This window comes from Nicotiana tomentosiformis, chromosome 1 (genome assembly GCF_000390325.3).
Source record: "Nicotiana tomentosiformis chromosome 1, ASM39032v3, whole genome shotgun sequence".
In the NCBI taxonomy this organism is placed as follows: domain Eukaryota; kingdom Viridiplantae; phylum Streptophyta; class Magnoliopsida; order Solanales; family Solanaceae; genus Nicotiana; species Nicotiana tomentosiformis.
In genome coordinates, this window is record NC_090812.1 from 132851500 (window position 1) to 132869682 (window position 18183).

The following is an 18183-nucleotide window of genomic DNA, read 5'->3' on the forward strand; positions in this document are numbered from 1 at the left end:
ACCTCCTTGGTAACGGGCCGATGTGAGCCGGTCTCGAGGTACATATGCACAATCACCGAAAAACTCCTCGCTAGGGTTAAATAGGACTGCAACTAGGTCAATAAGCATGTGGTGGTTCCTTCGCCCGAGGAATCGATCACTACCCACGTGGAGGGGTTTCTAAGTGTTTACACTTACCCCTTTACGTTGCGTCCCTTAGACCCCATCATCATTGCCTTTTGCAAGAGGTATGATGTGACCCTCGGCCAGATCCACCCCTCATTCCGGAGAATAGTGATTCTCCTCCGATGTTTTGTAAACAAAATGGAAGGATGTCCCTTTACCCTCGACCACCTTATGCGCCTCTACAGTCCCCGACTCTATCGAGGGGGGCTGATCAAGCTTGCTCGCCGAGCCAGAAGGCTCTGTTCTCGAGTATAGATGAAGGTCGGAACCGAGGTTAGATGGGCCGATTTGTTCGAGTAAGGACTTCAGACCTGATCCTTGCTGAAGATATGCCATTTCCCGAGGAATGGAACATGAAACATAAGCAGTACTTTGCTTTGAAGGTTTTATCTCATCGCTTTTCTTCTTATTTCTTTCTTCATTGACATTTTTTGGTGTCGCAGTTGTGGCCCAGATGCCGGACCCAATTCCAAAACTTAAAAAATGGGTCGAAGGCCTGGTGTTACAGAGGCCGTACTCAGAGCGTGCTTGGATGGAGTTGTTGAAGGGTCAATGAGAGGCCCGCAATCATGGTATCTTCCTTAGAACGGTAATCGTTCGGGATTTTACTCGAGCTTACTCATCTTTTTCCTTTGTAGGCCTCGGAAAGGATATTAAAGTTAGGCCCCCATCTGGTAACGAAGAAGTCTTTCCCCACCCTCCTGCTCCAAAGCAGACCAAAGAGAATAAGAGCAAAGGGGCTCCGATTCACCGGGCTCGAAAAAGAAAAAATCGCCGAGGAAATCTCGCAAGCCCGGGGGAACACCGGTGCTATGTCTTCGAATTCAATCCGCCGATTAAGGGACGAGTCTGAAGAAGACGAGGAAGATAATTCCGAATTAGTGGCCCATATGTGGACCGATGTCACCGTACAAGAAGACCTCGAGCCGGCGAGCGCTGAAGTTAAAGCATCCTGACATGAGAAGGTCGGTGATGGAGCTCTGGTTGAAGCTTCCGAGCCAGAAAGGGTCGAGCCCATTCCGCCCGAAGCTAAGGGGGTCGAGAGAGAGAGTGGGGAAGGCGCCCAAAGAGATGAACTTGGAGCGGTCGACCTCAGCGGGTCTCCTCAGATTTCGGATGCCATGATCCGTGAGGCCGGAATGTTGAGTCCTCGGGAGGTGACCGATATCCATGGTTTCTTGGATGGGGCTGAGTCTGCTGATTTGGAAGACGTCACCGGGCTCGATGACCTGCCGGTACAAAGGAAGGAATTGTCGTCGAGTGCCACTGGTCTATTCAATGAAGCCCGACAAGCATTAAATCGGGTAAATTTGGCGTGCCTTTTCTTTATCATACATTATAAATTTTAAAGTTGTAAATAACCACAACATCTTCTTCCCTTATGCTTGTAGGCTTCGATGCTGCATCACGAGGCTTTCCTCCGATATCGGGAGGAATTGACTCATCATGAAGCCGAGGTTCGAGACCTCACTGAGAAAAGTGACACCTACAAGCTTCTCAGTGAGAAGCTTCAGGCCGATTTAGTAATGACTCAAGACGAGCATGCCGAGATGGCCGAGCAGGTATTCTGAGTGCTTCACGATAGTGAAGATGAATTGGAGATAGTAACTAACGATCTGATCCTGCAGGTTCGTCAGAGGCTCGAATAGATCGGGGAGCTTCAGAAGCATGTAGATACAATACATGCCGAGGCTGAAGAATTCAAGAAGAATATGGACATCTTAGCCTCGCAAAAGGAAACCGTCCAAACACAACTGGAGTCGGCCGAGACCTAGCTCCAAGCTGCAAAAGAGAAGGTCTCGGTGCAGGTCTAGATAATCAAGGAGCTTCAATCTCGAATAGACTTGGCTATTTCTGATAAGGCAAACTTGGCTAGCGAACTTGAAGTGGCCAGATCTGAGGTGGTCGTGGCCAACACCAAAGCTGATACCAAAGTGGCCCAATTTAAGGTCGATGTCGAGGCCATTTAGGCAAAAGCTAAGAGCATGATGGATCATGAAAAATGGCAAGCTCGAAGGCAAGCCCTCGAGAGAGTTCATGCTCAGGGCTTCGATGTGATGGCTAAAATCGAGAACACCAAAGCAGAGGAAAACAGGGCCCGGAAGCTGGCCTTTCCTGAGGAAGACTCCGACGGCTTAAGCGAATCCGAAGATGGGGAAGATTCCGAGGATGGAGATGTTACCCCCGATGAAGACCAGGCCACTTAGGCCTTTACATTTTTGCTTTGTAAATCTTTGTGTTAGGCCAATCTGGCCTTTATATATATATATATATATATATATATATATATATATATATATATATATATAGGCTTTTCTTCCCCTTTCGGCTCACTTGGGCTATTTGAGTTGGACGGCAGTCTTCGAGTGAGGGGGTGGTTATTCGCATTCTGGTTATGTATTGCCCTTAGGCTTATTATTTTCGAAAGTACGAAGCTCTTTAAGGGGATGCAAAGAGGAAAAAAAACAAAAAAAAATTTAAAACATAAGATGATTGCAAGGAAAGTACTTCTCTTTATTCTCGATTGAAACAATCATATATGCGTACATATTTTATGCCGGGGCTTGAGCAATCTACATGGGCACGATTCGTTTTGACCGTTTGGCCCTTACAATAAACCCTTTCTATCGAGACCCTCCCTTAATGAAGTATTTTCCTCGCTAGAGTTGATATTCGAATACAATGCATATCCAAGGTTAGCCCCCCAGTATTCGAGGTTGATTGCAAAGGAACCTCTGATATTGTTGAGCTGATCTTCGGTGCCGATTCGTAATCAGGCTTGATTCTAAGTTAGCACGATTCATTGTTGCCTCGTTAAAAACCTCTCCGAAAAACTCATTTGGGACAAAACTGGTCTAAGGGAAAAAGAGTACAACACGTACTTTCAGACCTAAAGACTTCGTGTCGTTCGCCAAAAAATCCATCATCGTTTCTTGTTGACCATCTGCAAGTGTTAGTCTGAAATAAAAATGATTTGGCACCGGAATGATTTTCGTAGATGCCCTCGTGAACTTCCCTCAGGACATACTCGGTGTCTCCTGGTCCCTGACATATGGGGTGACATTGGAAGTACGGTTTTAGTTTCCTAGAGTCGCTTATCAAAGCGAAAGCCAACTTTTCTAGGTGGGATACATAGTTTCGGCCTCACCCAAGATCCGGCTAATGTAATAAATTGGAAATTGCGTACCTCGTTCTTTCCGGACCATGACTCCACTTACCGCTATCTTTGATATTGCCAAATATAAGTATATCTGTTCGTCTGCCCTTGGCGTGTGAAGCAGCGGTGGACTCGATAAGTAACGTTTAAGCTCTTCCAAGGCCTACTGGCATTCCGGGATCCATGTGAAGTTATTTTTCTTCTTCAGCAACGAGAAGAATCGATGGCTCTTATCGGAGGACCTCGAGATAAAACGTCCCAGGGTGGCTATGCGCCCAGTTAACTTTTGTACGGCCTTTACGTTATCTATTACCGTGATGTCCTCGATAGGTTTGATCTTGTCGGGGTTGATCTCGATTCCTCGGTTGGATACCATAAATCCGAGAAATTTGCCTGACCCGACCCGAACGCGCATTTTTCCGAGTTCAGCTTCATGTTGTATTTCGTCAATATATTGAAGGTTTCCTGCAAATTCTTCAAATGGTTCTCTGCTCGCAGGGACTTAACTAACATATCATCAATGTAAACTTTCATAAATTTCCCTATTTGTTCTTCGAACATCCGGTTTACAAGGTGTTGGTACGTGGCACCGACATTTTTTAATCCAAACGGCATTATGTTATAGCAGTAGGTTCCATATTAAGTGACAAACGAGGTCTTCTCCTGATCATCCGGGTTCATCTGTATTTGACTGTACCTGGAATAGGCATCGAGAAAACTGAGGATCTCGTGGTCGTCCGTGGCATCGATCATGCGATCGATATTAGGCCAAGGAAAAGAATCCTTGAGGCATTCTTTATTTAGATCTTTATAATCTACACATATTCTAAGTTTTTTTCCTTTTTTAGGGACAACCACTACGTTTGCTAACCATTCGGGGTATTTTACTTTACGGACGGACCCTATTTTAAGAAGTTTGGTTACCTCATCTTTTATGAAGGCATGCTTGATCTCGGACTGGGGTCTTCTTTTCTGCTTTACCGGATGGAACTTTGGGTCCAAGCTTATTTTATGGGTGGTGATTTTCGGTGGGATTCCTGTTATATCGAGATGGGACCAAGCGAAACAATCCAAGTTAGCTATAAGAAATTGGATAGGTTTTTTCCTGAGCTCGGGAGTTAATCCCGTACCCAGGTATATCTTTCGTTCGGGCAGATGTTCGATTAGTATGACTTGCCCCAGCTCTTCGACCGTCGATTTAGTAGCATCGGAATCATCGGGAGCAATAAAGGATCGAGGAACCCTGTAATCGTCGTCTTCGTCAATCCTTGCTTGTCCGATTGGGTCGAGGCTGGCATCGATGATTGCTATTTGGCTTCCTGTTTCGCTTTCGAACCTGAGTCCTTCATTGATGAGATTGTTGATATCAGAATTACTTCATCGATGGCAAACATCTCCTTTGCGGCGGGTTGCTCCCCATAAACCGTCTTTATCCCTTGTGGTGTCGGAAATTTTAATACCTGGTAAAGGGTCGAGGGTACAACCCTCATGTTGTGGATCCATGATCTCCCGAACAGGGAATTGTACCTCATGCCTCCTTTGATCACATAAAACTTGGTCTCCTGAGTGGCACCGACTACGTTTACCGGCAACGTTATATCTCCCTTAGTAGTTTCGCAAGCCATGTTGAATCCGTTTAGCACTCGGGCCGCAGGCACGATTTTGTCCTGTAGGCCGAGTTATTCTATGACCCTCAATCGAATGATGTTGGCCGAACTACCTAGATCAATCAACACAGGTTTAACTCGAGTTTTATTCATGAGTACAGAAATTACCAGTGCATCATTGTGGGGTTGTATGATTCCTTCTGCGTCCTCGTCGTTGAAAGATAAAGTTCCTTCTGGTATGTAATCTCGAGTTCATTTTTTCCTTGTGATTGATACTTTGGTGCGCTTTATCATCAGACCTTGAGGAACATTGACCCCTCCGATTATCATATGAATGATGTGTTGGGGCTCGTCTTGTTCATTCTGTTTATTGGAATCCTTGTTTCTAAAATGATTCTTAGCTCTGTCGCTTAGAAATTCTCGAAGATGCCCGTTGTTGAATAACCGGTCTACTTCTTCTCTCAATTGTCGACAGTCCTCCGTTATGTGGCCATGTATGCCATGATATTTGCATATTTGGTTGGGTTCCCTTTGTGTAGGATCGATTAGTAAAGGTCGAGGCCATTTAGTATGTTTGATGCGTCCGGTGGCCGATACGATGGTGGATGCATCGACATTGAAGTTATATTCTGACAATCGTGGTGCTTCTTTAGGTCCGGTATGCCTGTCGAAACCATTCTTGCTCATGAGCCCTCGAGAGATCCGGCATCGATCATTTCTCCTTTCACCTCGTACAGGGTTGCAATCAGGTTCGTTGCCCCTACGATCTTCATTATACGGCTGGTATCGATCCCTGTTCGACCTTGGTTCTCGGTCGATATCCCTCTTAATTCTGTCAACGAGTCTGATAGGATAAACGGACCCGGAAGGAGCCCCGAGTTGGTCATCTTCGACCGTGACAACCGGGTATTCTATCAAATTTTGCTTAAACTGCTGTGAAGTCACCGAGCTTCGAACATTGAGTCCTTGGGTGAAAGCTTGAACTGCCCAATCGTCGGCGACCGATGGTTGGTCCATCCGTTCCATCTGGAATCGAGACATGAATTCTCTAAGCATTTCATTGTCCTTCTGTCTTACCTTAAAAAGGTCTGATTTCCTAGTTTCGACCTTGATGGCTTCGGCGTGTGCCTTTACGAAAGAATCTGCAAGCATAACAAAAGAATCAATAGAGTTAGGTAGTAAATTGTGGTACCATATCATAACTCCCTTTGACAGGGTCTCCACGAATTTCTTTAGTAACACAGATTCGATTTTGTCATCCCTTAGACCATTCCCTTTAATTGCACATGTGTAAGAGGTGGCATGCTCGTTTGGGTCAGTCGTTCCATTGTACTTAGGAATCTCAGGCATGCGAAATATTTTTGGGATTGGCTTCGGAGCCGCACTCGGAGGAAAGGGTTTTTGTATGAACTTCCTGGAATCCAGGCCCTTCAATATCGGAGGTGCTCCTGGGATTTGGTCTACCCTGGAATTATAAGTTTCTACCTTTTTGTCGTTAGCCTCGATCTTCCTCTCCCCTGATTCTATTTCTTTTGTCAGCTACTCAAGAATCTTTATAACTTCAGAGCTATCCCCCGATTCACATTCAATTGACCTATCTACGACCGATTCATCCCATGCGGGTGACTTCCCGGGGAGGATCGGGCTCAGCCCTGCTTGGCACGCCGCTTTGGTTCTGTAACTGAGCTATTGCCGCCTGTTGAGCTTGCATCATTTCGAAGATCATTCGTAGGTTCATCCCTTCTCCTTCAACATTTTGTGTGTTCCGAGTTACCGACCGGGCTCCACCACGAACGCTATTTTCGGGGTCGGTAGGAAAATTTGCATCGATATCCACATGTGAATTAACGTCGATCGGATCTTCGATCGGAATTCCAGCGGGATCAGCAGGCGGTATCTCGTTACCGGGTGCTATGTTGTTATTTTCACCTTGGTAACCGAACTCGTTGTCAACATGTTGAAGTGTTGATTGAGAGTTCGATATTTTTGTGTTTTAGCCTGGAATCAAAGATACTCACAAGAATAAGTGTAAAATAGTGTGTGTTACGAAAGTTAGTACCAGGCAATCACTATTATCCTTAGCCCCACGGTGGGCGCCAAACTGTTTACCCTAAAAACGGACAACAATTGAATTTATACGCGATTTTAAGGATATGTGATATAACTTGGCACAAATTGAGAAATATATATATATATATATATATATATATATATATATATATATATATATATATGAAAATTGACTGTGAAAGAAATAAATGCAAACTAGACGAATCGAATAGCCTTGGCCCTCAGGTTCGATCACCCTCAAACCAAGTGACGATTCAACTGATATAAGAATAGAGTAGTAAAATGTTGGAAGTTAGAAGAAGGCAGTATATTACTTTGTATTGCGTGAATATGATCCATCTTATAAATGATCAGACCCCCTTTATATAATAGGGGAGTCCTACAGCAAAGAATCCCATGATGGGCTAATTAATCGGCCTCTTCTTGATACATGTCAGGATTTCCGTCGCGATCCTCGCTAGATTGCGGATATTTTGGCTTTCCGTTGTTTGGCTCGGTAAGCTTCCCTTGGTCTCGTTCGATCTCGATCTTGCTCGGTCTCGATCTTGGCCGATCTCGATCTTGATCGATCTTTGGGTCACGAGCTCGACAATCTAACTTCGCACCATGGTTCGATATAACACGGGTTTGAACCTTGCCCTATCATGTTCTAGTCTCGATCATTCATACGAGGGGTAAGCCCGGTTTTGATCGTATACATTATTATTGCGGGGCTTTTGGATTTGATTTTGATTATATTTTGAAAAAATATTTTTTGAAAAAAATTTATAATTTGGATAAGATGAGTGTTCGAATTATTTTGTAAAGAAAAATATTTTCAAAAACAGTACTTGTTTTTAGTTTTCGGGAAATTTTGAATTGGTATTGCCTTTTTGGTTTATGATAAATATTTTTGTTTTATTTTCTTACGTCAAACTTATCCTTGGGGGTTAATGTCATTTATAGTCACGGATCTTTACTTATTATAACAATAAGTTATTTTTTTTTCAATTAAATACTTAGACTTGACCTACTAGAATATAAATGTTACAATTTTACACTATACTCTTACTTTTTCATTACGAAAAACAAGCCAACGCTCTACTTTGCTCTGTCGGTCAGACCTCCTTAAAAGTATGTGATTTTGCATTTCAACCAATTGATGTACAATAAAGCCAAAAAAAGTGTACACATTTCATCGGTAAGTCACATTGATCAATAGATTTTGTTATTATAATCGATAAAGTTTTGTAATTTTATTATAGTAAGTAAAATTTAGTTACTTTAATATGATAAAAAAAATAGCTTTGTAGCCTTATTGAGTGGTAAAATTGTTAAATTTTAGACTTTACTTTATTCCTTTGTTGACCGTACAGTACTAGCTTCCACTTGTGTGGTCAACACGTTATAGACCAAGAAGACTTTTTTTTTTGTTGAACTTCGACGTTTTAGAAGACTAGTTGAGTATATAAAGATATCTAAACTTTGTTTTATCTAATTTCGGTATTTAGCATCTGTGACCGCTTCAAATGTAAGTGTCTGAGTACATTATCGAAAATTCCGAGTCAGCATTGTGAATTGAAAAATAACCATTTCTGATCCTTGCTATTACAGGTTAGTCATGTCTAAAAGGCTATTACTAACATTTAGTCACTCCTTTCGCACAAAAAAATATTTGGACAAAAATATTCCTACCTAAAGCAAGAAACAACTCCAGTAATCGATATTGAATTTTAAAGTTGTAACAAGTGGAACTTCAACACACTGTACTGGCATTCAAAAATTCCCTACATGTAAATTTCCAGCACCTGGATTTCAAAACTTTTAAAGGCAAAACTCTAGCATTATATGCTTGGCATGCTCACAAACACTAACATCCATTATACTAATATTGTTGATGACGGCGGGTTGTTGCTCCTACAGCTGGGTGGACCACCTATCCATCATATCTACAAGGAGCAAAATAGCGTGGCAAATAGTTTAGCTAAATATGGTGCTAAACAAGCAGATGGTAGCAACTGTGTCACGACCCAAACTCTCCCTTCGTGAAACGTCGTGACGGCACCTAATCTCTAGGACTAGGTAAGCCTAACACTTGCGAAAAAGAAATGAAAAACATAAAAATTTACACCTAACAGTAACATATATTTTTAATAAGCAATTATTGAGATGCCGCTCGGCATATACAATAATCAACTCTCGAAATATACAAAACACTCCCAAGACCCGGAACACCGTAAGTCACAAGTTTCTACGAAGTTGTAACTGTTCTATACATCAGTGTCTATAGAAATAAGAAAAGAATCAACATAGGGGGATAGAGGGGAAATCCGAGGATCTGCGGGCGCATGCAGATGTACCTTGAAGTTCTTTGAAACGGCAACGACTGCAACTAAGGACGAGGCTGGTAAAAGGAACCTGGATCTGCACACGAAAAATATGTGCATGAAAGGGCGTGAGTACACCACAGCGGTACCCAGTAAGTGCCGAGCCTAACCTCGGTCGAGTAGTGACGAGGTCAGGTCAGGCCCACTGGTATATAATAATAAAAATAGGAGAAAAAGCAGTATAATAAGAGACTAAAGTTCAACAAAGGAAAGTACAGTGAAATAACATAACAATGCACGTAATTAAGCGACAGGGGATCTCCCGAGATACAGTCTCGTAGTCCCAAAAGTAAATATGCAGGGAGAACTCCCGAGGTACCGCCTGTTAGTCTCAAAGTAAATGTGCAGGGGGATCTCCCGGGATACCGTCCCGTAGTCCCAAAAGTAAATATGCAGAGGGATTTCCGGGGATACCGTCCCGTAGTCCCAAAAGTAAATATGCAGGGGGATCTCCTGGGATATCGTCCCGTAGTCCCAAAGTAAATACACAGTGCAATCAATTACAAATGACAAGTACATCAAGAGAATCTACAGTCTAGACTAAGTACAAGTCGGGAAAGAAGCAAGAATTCAATAAGCATGCTGCAAAGAGTTCAATTAAGCAAATAAGGCACGCAGACATGTTATTCTGAGCTAACAGGGTAGCTACGCATGCTAGTATATTCAATTAAGGTGGAAACAGGGAATTTCTTAGTAAAAATCAGATTTTTCAACAAATAGCCCTGTACGCACTCATCACCTCGCGTACACGGCTCTCACATAGTAAAATCAGTACCAAATCCTAAGGGAGATTTCTCCCACACAAGGTTAGGCAAGCCACTTACCTCGAACCAAGCTCAATCAACCAGTAACAATGCCCTTTCCACGAATATCCGGCTCCGAATGGTCCAAATCTAGCCAAAATTAATTACATACCATAAATACAACTATAAGAAATTAATCTAATTAATGAAATCAAAGCTAAAGCAAGAAATTAGAAAATCACCCCAAAAAGTCACCCCGGACCCACGTCTCGGAATCGAATAAAAGTCATAAAATATGAACACCCATTCACTCATGGGTAAAACCATATAAAAACTACTCAAATCCGACTAAGAATCCCCTTTCAAAACAAAAAATCTTAGTTGAAGAACTTCTCCCAATATTTCCCAATTTCAACCCCAAAATCCGAAATTAAAGATGAAATTAATGATAGATTAGTGGGATATAACCAAAATAGAGTGTAGAATCATTAATGTTTCTGAAAATCTCCCAATATCGCGTCCAAATCTGAGCTCCCAAACTCAAGTTTTGATAAAAATGGCCAAACCCTCATTTTTTGAAATGTTTAATACTGCCCGGTGATTTCCGCGATCGCGAAGCAAAACTTCGCTGCCCCAGAATTTAACTCTACGCGAACGCAGAAAACTCAATGCGAACGCGATTCACTAGCTCTCATACTTACGCGATCACGAACAATCCCACGCGTTCGCAAAGAACAACACTTGAATTCCACTGCTGCTTTACTTCCTCTTCGTGAACGCGGCCTAGCCCCCGCGTTCGCGATGCACAGCCTGACCAACCTACGCGATCGCGCCCCCATATTTGTGAACATGAAGAACAACTTTTGCTGGCCTCTCAGATGCCTTACGCGATCGCGAGACCTCTATCGCGAAAGCGATGAAGAAAAAGTCTGCAAAAAAACACCAGAAAATCTGCTATCTTCGATAAGTCCAAAATGATCCGTTAATCATCCGAAATCAACCCGAGGCCCCCGGGACCTCAACCAAACATACCAACCAATTCTAAAACACCATACGAACTTAGTCGAGCCCTCAAACTATATCAAATAATGCTAAAATCACGAATCATCCTCCGATTCAAACTTAAAAAATTTGAAACTTCCAAATTTGACAACCGATGCCGAAACCTATCAAACCACTTTCGATTGACCCCAAATTTGCACATAAGTCATAATCAACCTTACGGACCTACTCCAACTTCCGGAATCGGAATCCGACCCCGATATCAAAAAGTCCACTACCGGTCAAAATCTCCAAAACTTCGCCTTTCGCCATTTCAAGCCTAAATGAGCTATAGACCTCCAAAACACTATCCGGACACGCCCCTAAGTCCAAAATCACCTAACGGAGCTAACATAATGATGGAACTCTATTCCGGAGTCATCTTCACACAGTTCTGACTACGGTCCAAATCTTAAGACTTAAGCCTCCATTTAGGGACTAAGTATCCCAAAACACTCCAAAAACCAAAACGAAACCTATTGGCAAGTCACAATAGCAGAAAAGGATACGGGAAAAAACGTTAATAGGGGATCGGGGATATAACTCTCAAGATGACCGGCCGGGTCGTCGCATTTTCCCCCTCTTAAAATAATCGTTCGTCCTCAAATGAGTATAGAGACATACCTGAAGTTGTGAAAAGATGAGGATAATGACTGCGCATATCCTGCTCGGTCTCCCAAGTTGCCTCCCCGACCGACTGACCCCTCCATTGCACCTTCACAGAAGCAATGTTCTTTGATCTTAGCTTTCTGACCTTCCTGTCCAAAATAGCCACTGGTTCCTCAAAATAAGATAGATCCTTGTCCAACTGGACTGAGCTGAAATCCAATACATGAGCCGGATCACTGTGATACTTCCGGAGCATAGAAATGTAGAATACCGGATGAACCCCTGCAAGGCTGGGAGGCAAGGCAATATCATATGCAACCTCCCCAACGAGCCTCAACAGCTCAAAAGGACCAACGTACCTTGGGCTCAGCTTGCCCTTCTTCCCGAACCTCATAACGTCCTTCATAGGCGATACCCAAAGCAAGTCCTGCTCTCCAACCATGAATGCTACATCGCGAACCCTCCGGTCCGCATAACTCTTCTGTCTGGACTAGGCTGTGCGAAGTTAAGCTGCTCTGCCTCAAAAGCGGCTGTCCTAGTCTCATGCTGAACTGGAGCTACCGGCGGCATAGGAATGAACTCTGGGGCCTGATCAACATGGACCCTCTGCTCAGGAGTACGGGCTGCGGGAGTCTGTGCCCCTCCCTAAGCCTGAGAATTGGCGGGCGCTAACGGAATCAATCCAGCCTGAGCTAAGGTGCTTAACATGCTCATGAACTGGGCTAGAGTCTCCTGGAGGGCTGGTGCAGCAATAGGAACCTCCGGTGCCTGCCCTCCAGCTGGAACTGTTGGGGGCTCCTCTGTCGCAGCTCGCGGAGGTGCTCTGGCTGCACCGCGTGGCCGTACTCTACCCCGGCCCCGGCCTCTGGCAGCTCTAGCAGGGTGCGCGGGTGCCTGCTCATCAGATCCTCCAGTACGGGTCCTCATCATCTGTAAGAAAGAATATAATAGAGAATTTTTAGCATTTGATGCCAATAACTCGCACAATAAGGAATCAAAAGAAGTATGATTGTTCCTAACAGTTTCATAGCCTCCCGAAGATAAGTACAGACGTCTCCGTACCGATCCGCGAGACTCTAATAAATCATCTTGTGACTCACGACATCTATAAACCTAGAGCTCTGATACTAACTTCTCCCGACCCAAACTCTCCCTCCGTGAAATGTCATGATGGCACCTAGTCTTTACGACTAGGTAAGCCTAACACTTGCGGAAAAGAAATGAAAAACATAAAAATTTACGACTAACAGTAACAGATATTTTTAATAAGCAATTGAGATGCCGAGCGGCATATACAATAATCAACTCTCGAAATATACAAAACACTCCCAAGACCCGAAACACCGTAAGTTACAAGCTTCTACAAAGTTCTAACTATTCTATACATTAGTGTCTATAGCAAAAAGAGAAGAATCAACATAGGGGGATAGAGGGGGACTCCGAGGATCTGCGGGCACGGGCAGATGTACCTTGAAGTTCTTCGAAACAGCAATGACTGCAACTAAGGACGAGGCTGGTAAAAGGAACCTAGATCTGCACACGAAAAACATATGCAGGAAAGGGTGTGAATACACCACAGCAGTACCCAGTAAGTGTCGAGCCTAACCTTGGTCGAGCAGTGATGAGGTCAGGTCAGGCCCACTGGTATAAAATAATAAAAACAGGAGAATAAGCAGTACAATAAGAGACTAAAGTTCAACAAAGGAAAGCACAGTGAAATAACATAACAGTGCACGGAATTAAGCGACAGAGGATCTCCCGAGATACCGTCTTGTAGTCCCAAAAGTAAATATGCAGGGAAAACTCCCGAGGTACCACCTCGTAGTCACAAAGTAAATGTACAAGGGGATCTCCCGGGATACCATCCCGTAGTCCCAAAAGTAAATATGCAGGGGGATCTCCCGGGATACCGTCCCGTAGTCCCAAAAGTAAATATGCAGGGGGATCTCCTGGGATACCGTCTTGTAGTCCCAAAGTAAATACACAGCGCAATCAATTACAAATGACAAGTACACCAAGAGAATCTACAGTCAAGACTAAGTACAAGTTGGGAAAGAAGCAGGAATTCAATAGGCATGCTGCAAAGAGTTCAATTAAGCAAATAAGTCACGTAGATAGGTTATTCTAATCTAACAGGGTAACTACGCATGCTAGTATATTCAATTAAGGTGAAAACAAGGAATTTCTCAGTAAAAATCAGGTTTTTCAACAAATAGTCCGTGTACGCACTCGTCACCTCGCGTACACGGCGCTCACATAGTAAAATCAGTACCAAATCCTAAGGGAGATTTCTCCCACACAAGGTTAGGCAAGTCATTTACCTCGAACCAAGCTCAATCAATCGGTAACAATGCCCTTTCAATGAATATCCGACTCCGAATGGCCCAAATCTAGCCAAAATCAGTTACATATCATAAATACAACTATAAGAAATTAATCTAATTAATGAAATCAAAGCTAAAGCAAGAAATTAAAAAATTATCCCAAAATGTCTCCCTGGGCCCACGTCTCGAAATATGAACACCCATTCACTCATGAGTCCAGCCATATAAAAGTTACTCAAATCTGACCACGAATCCCCTTTCAAAACTCGAAATCTTAGTTAAAAAACTTCTCCCAATGTTTTCCAGTTTCAACCCCAAAATCCGAAATTAAAGATGAAATTAATGATAGATTAGTAGGATATAACCAAAATAGAGTATAGAATCATTACCCAATCGATGTGTCTGAAAATCCCCCAAAATCATGTCCAAATCCGAGCTCCCAAACTCTAGTTTTGATAAAAATGGCCAGACCCTCGTTTTTTGAAAAGTTTAATACTGCCTAGTGATTCCTTAATCACGATCGCGGAAATAGCCTCGCGATCGCGAAGCACAACTTCGCTACCCCAGAATTAACCCTACGTGAACGCAGAAAACTCAATGCGAACGCGATTCACTGGCTCTCACACTTACGCGATCACGAACAATCCCACGCGTTAGCGAAGTACAACACTTGAATTTCACTGTTGCTTTACTTCCTCTTCGCGAACGCGGTCTAGCCCACGCGTTCGCGATGCACAACCTGACCAACCTACGCGATCGCGTCCCCATATTCGCGAACGCGAAGAACAATTTCTGATGGCTTCTCAGATGCCTTACGCGATCGCGAGACTTCTCTCGCGAACGTGATGAAGAAAAAGTCTGCAACAAAACACCATTTAAATCTGCTATCTTCCACAAGTCCAAAATGATCCGTTAATTATCCAAAATCAACCTGAGGCCCCCGGGACCTCAACCAAATATACCAACCAATCCTTAAACACCATACGAACTTAGTGGAGCCCTCAAACTTAAAGAACTTGAAACTTCCAAATTCGACAACCGATGCCGAAACCTATCAAACCAGGTCCGATTGAACCCAAATTTTACACACAGGTTATTATCACCCTTACGAACCTACTCCAACTTCCGAAATCGAAATTTGACCCCGATATCAAAAAGTCCACTACCGAACAAAATCTCCAAAACTTCTCCTTTTGCCATTTCGAGCCTAAATGAGCTACAGACCTCCAAAACACTATCCGGACATGCTCCTAAGTCCAAAATTACCTAACGGAGCTAACAGATCCGACGAAACTCCATTCCGGAGTCGGTTTTACACAGTTTCGACTACGGTCCAAATCCTAAGACTTAAGCCTCCATTTAGGGACTAAGTATCCCAAAACACTCTAAAAACCAAAATAAAACCTCCCGGTAAGTCACAAAAGCAGAAAAGGATATGAGAAAAATATTTAATAGGGGAGCGGGGCTATAACTCTCAAGACGACCCGTCGGGTCATCACAAACTGTCTTCTTTTTGCAACACCCCCACTTTTTTTCCAGTAGTTGCACCATCAAGACCAAGTAGGAACAAATCACCGGAGGCTTGTTAAATCCTGTTCTTCCATAAGATCTTCTACATCTACACTGGCAGCTCCATTACAGGATAAAACAACCTCTTCTTTAAATAGTTTTTCTAGTAATGTTTTGGTTTGTAACACACCCTATGAAGGTGTGCAACTAGTAGACTCTGATATGCAACTAGTAGACTCTAATATGCATAGCCTAGTTACTTTGATGCCTATAGTGCATCCTGCTCCCTGTACTACTATCCACTTTTAGTTTCTTAATATAAATACTTCCTTTATGACCAAAAACAAAAATTTCAAACGTGAAAATCTCCTACTGCCCTTAAGCAAGTACTTTTGCCTTTGATTTCTACTGAAACTTCACATGACATTTTAGCAATTGATAATATATCTTCTTCTTGTCCCTTAGTAATTGACATCAAGAACTTAGGGCTCTGATTAGTTAACACTACTAAAAATTCGGCAAAAGTCGACCGCACCGAAAAACCGACTGAAGTCGGTCGGTTTTTTAAAATATTTTATTTTTTAATTTTTTTTATGAAAGCGACAAACTTTGGTCGCTTTTTTATTTTTGCGCAAAAATGCAGGAAACTATTTTAGCGTCCCTTGAAATCTATTTTTTAAGAAACCGGCCGAAATCGGTCGATTTTTCATATAAAATACAATAAAATAAATATTCAAAAAATCGACCGAAATCGGTCGGTTATTTCAGTCTGTTATTTTACAAAACCGATTGACTTCGGTTGGTACTTGTATATTTTTAATAAAACAGACCGAAATCGGTCGGTTATTTTTGCACGAAAATTTAATTAAAGAGTACAAATAAAATAAAAGAAAGTCTTAAACCAAAATGTACCTATGGTCTAGTGGTCGAATAGTATCATGCCATGGTACAAACTCTGGTTCGATTCCCTGACGGTGCATTTTTTAATTGCATAATTAAAATCAATTTTTTCGGTAGATTTTTTCTTTTCGGGTTGTTTGTGAATTTTAATTGACCGACCGAAGTTGAAAATTACGACCGACTTCTGTCGCTATTTATTACTGACCAACCTAATTTTGACGGATTAAAATCGGTTGGAAATCGATCGGTTTTTTTAATTTTTCGACCGATTTTGATCAGTATTTCTTGACGGTTTTAGGCAGTTTTCTAGTAGTGTAATTATGCCTCCATAATTAGCTTTTTTTTTGTAAACTTTCTCGTCGGAGCCTTATTATTGTCATCGGTCACCATCTCTATGTCCACAATTTCGAGCCATCCGTTTAGCTTGTAAAAAACTTGATGCACATGGTTATGTATAGTTATTAGAGAAAACGTATAATAACTAAGCAAAAGCTTAATAGTTGATGATTCACCATAATATCTTCCACGAGTTCGAACGGTTATTGATGGGTAACCTCCAATAGCAAAAAGAGGGGATGCGGACCTAGTGAACTGTTTACCCGTAAAACGATACAGTTGAATTTATACATGGTTTATAGACAAATAAAGTTATTTGGTCCTGAAATAATAGATGAATTAGATAAAAATGTAATACTTAGGCTTGAGATTGAGATAAAATGGCAAAAATAGGAATTCCGGGAGTCTTCCGGGCACAACAACAATGATATCAAAGAACAAGAAGGTAAAATTATATTAAGCTTTGAATAGAATGTAGCATATATTTGCCAGAAAATATGTGTCCTTTACAATGATAATGGTGCTCACTATTTATAGCTGGACCTACGAAATAAGGTCCTAGGATCAAGCCCCTCTTTAATGTCAATTATGAGGGCCATTCAAGATCATACAACGACATGCAATGAATGTTTTATTCTTTGTAACGGACCGTGTACTTAATGCTATAGAATATTTCTCATTTAGTACTACCGGGTGGCAGACATTTATTTCATATTTGTGAGTATTGCTCTCTCTGGTAACCGACGAGATCGTCGCCTTCAGATTCAACTGTATTCTGTTTTCGCCTCTACGCGTCACTTCTTTATTCGATCATTTAATGTAAACATATTTTACCGTATACAGATCGTCCCCCTGCTTTGCCGGTTATTGAGACAATTATGGCCACGATTTTAGCTGCCTATTTTTTCACTTATACGCATCAAACTCCTTCATTCACACCTCATAATTCTTCAAACTCTCTTCATTCAACTCGTACTCTGCCTCTAACCTTTCTTTAATTTTCTTCATAAGAGAAAAGCTTTTCCTTTTTCTCTAATATAGAATGGCTTCTTCTCGTAAAAACCTTAGCTTCTCAAAGAACAAAGGCAAAGTCGATGAGGATGCTCTTCCTACAGTGAACACCATCATCCCAAAAGTCTTGTCACAACTAAAGACTTCGAAGAGAAATTTCTTCTACTAACCCTCGTAAATGGGCCATTGGCAGACACTCTTCTTCCAACCATCCTTCCAGTATTACTAATGTGAAGGAAGATTTCCGTTATCAAGATTTATTCATTATCGCTCCTGATCTGGCAGAGTGGGTAACCTTACTCAATATGAGTTTTACGTATTTCTATACGTATCCCTTCACTTTGG

General features: G+C 42.2%; 1 protein-coding gene across 1 annotated transcript; it reads right to left on the reverse strand.

Moving 5' to 3' along the window:
• Positions 1 to 5181: 5181 nt before the first annotated feature.
• Positions 5182 to 6279, reverse strand: LOC138909952 (uncharacterized). Its single transcript, XM_070201171.1, has 2 exons — positions 6198 to 6279; positions 5182 to 6071 (listed from the first exon to the last, which is right to left on the reverse strand). The coding sequence occupies exons 1-2, from the start codon at positions 6277 to 6279 to the stop codon at positions 5182 to 5184; spliced, it is 972 nt and encodes a 323-aa protein (XP_070057272.1).
• Positions 6280 to 18183: the final 11904 nt, after the last annotated feature.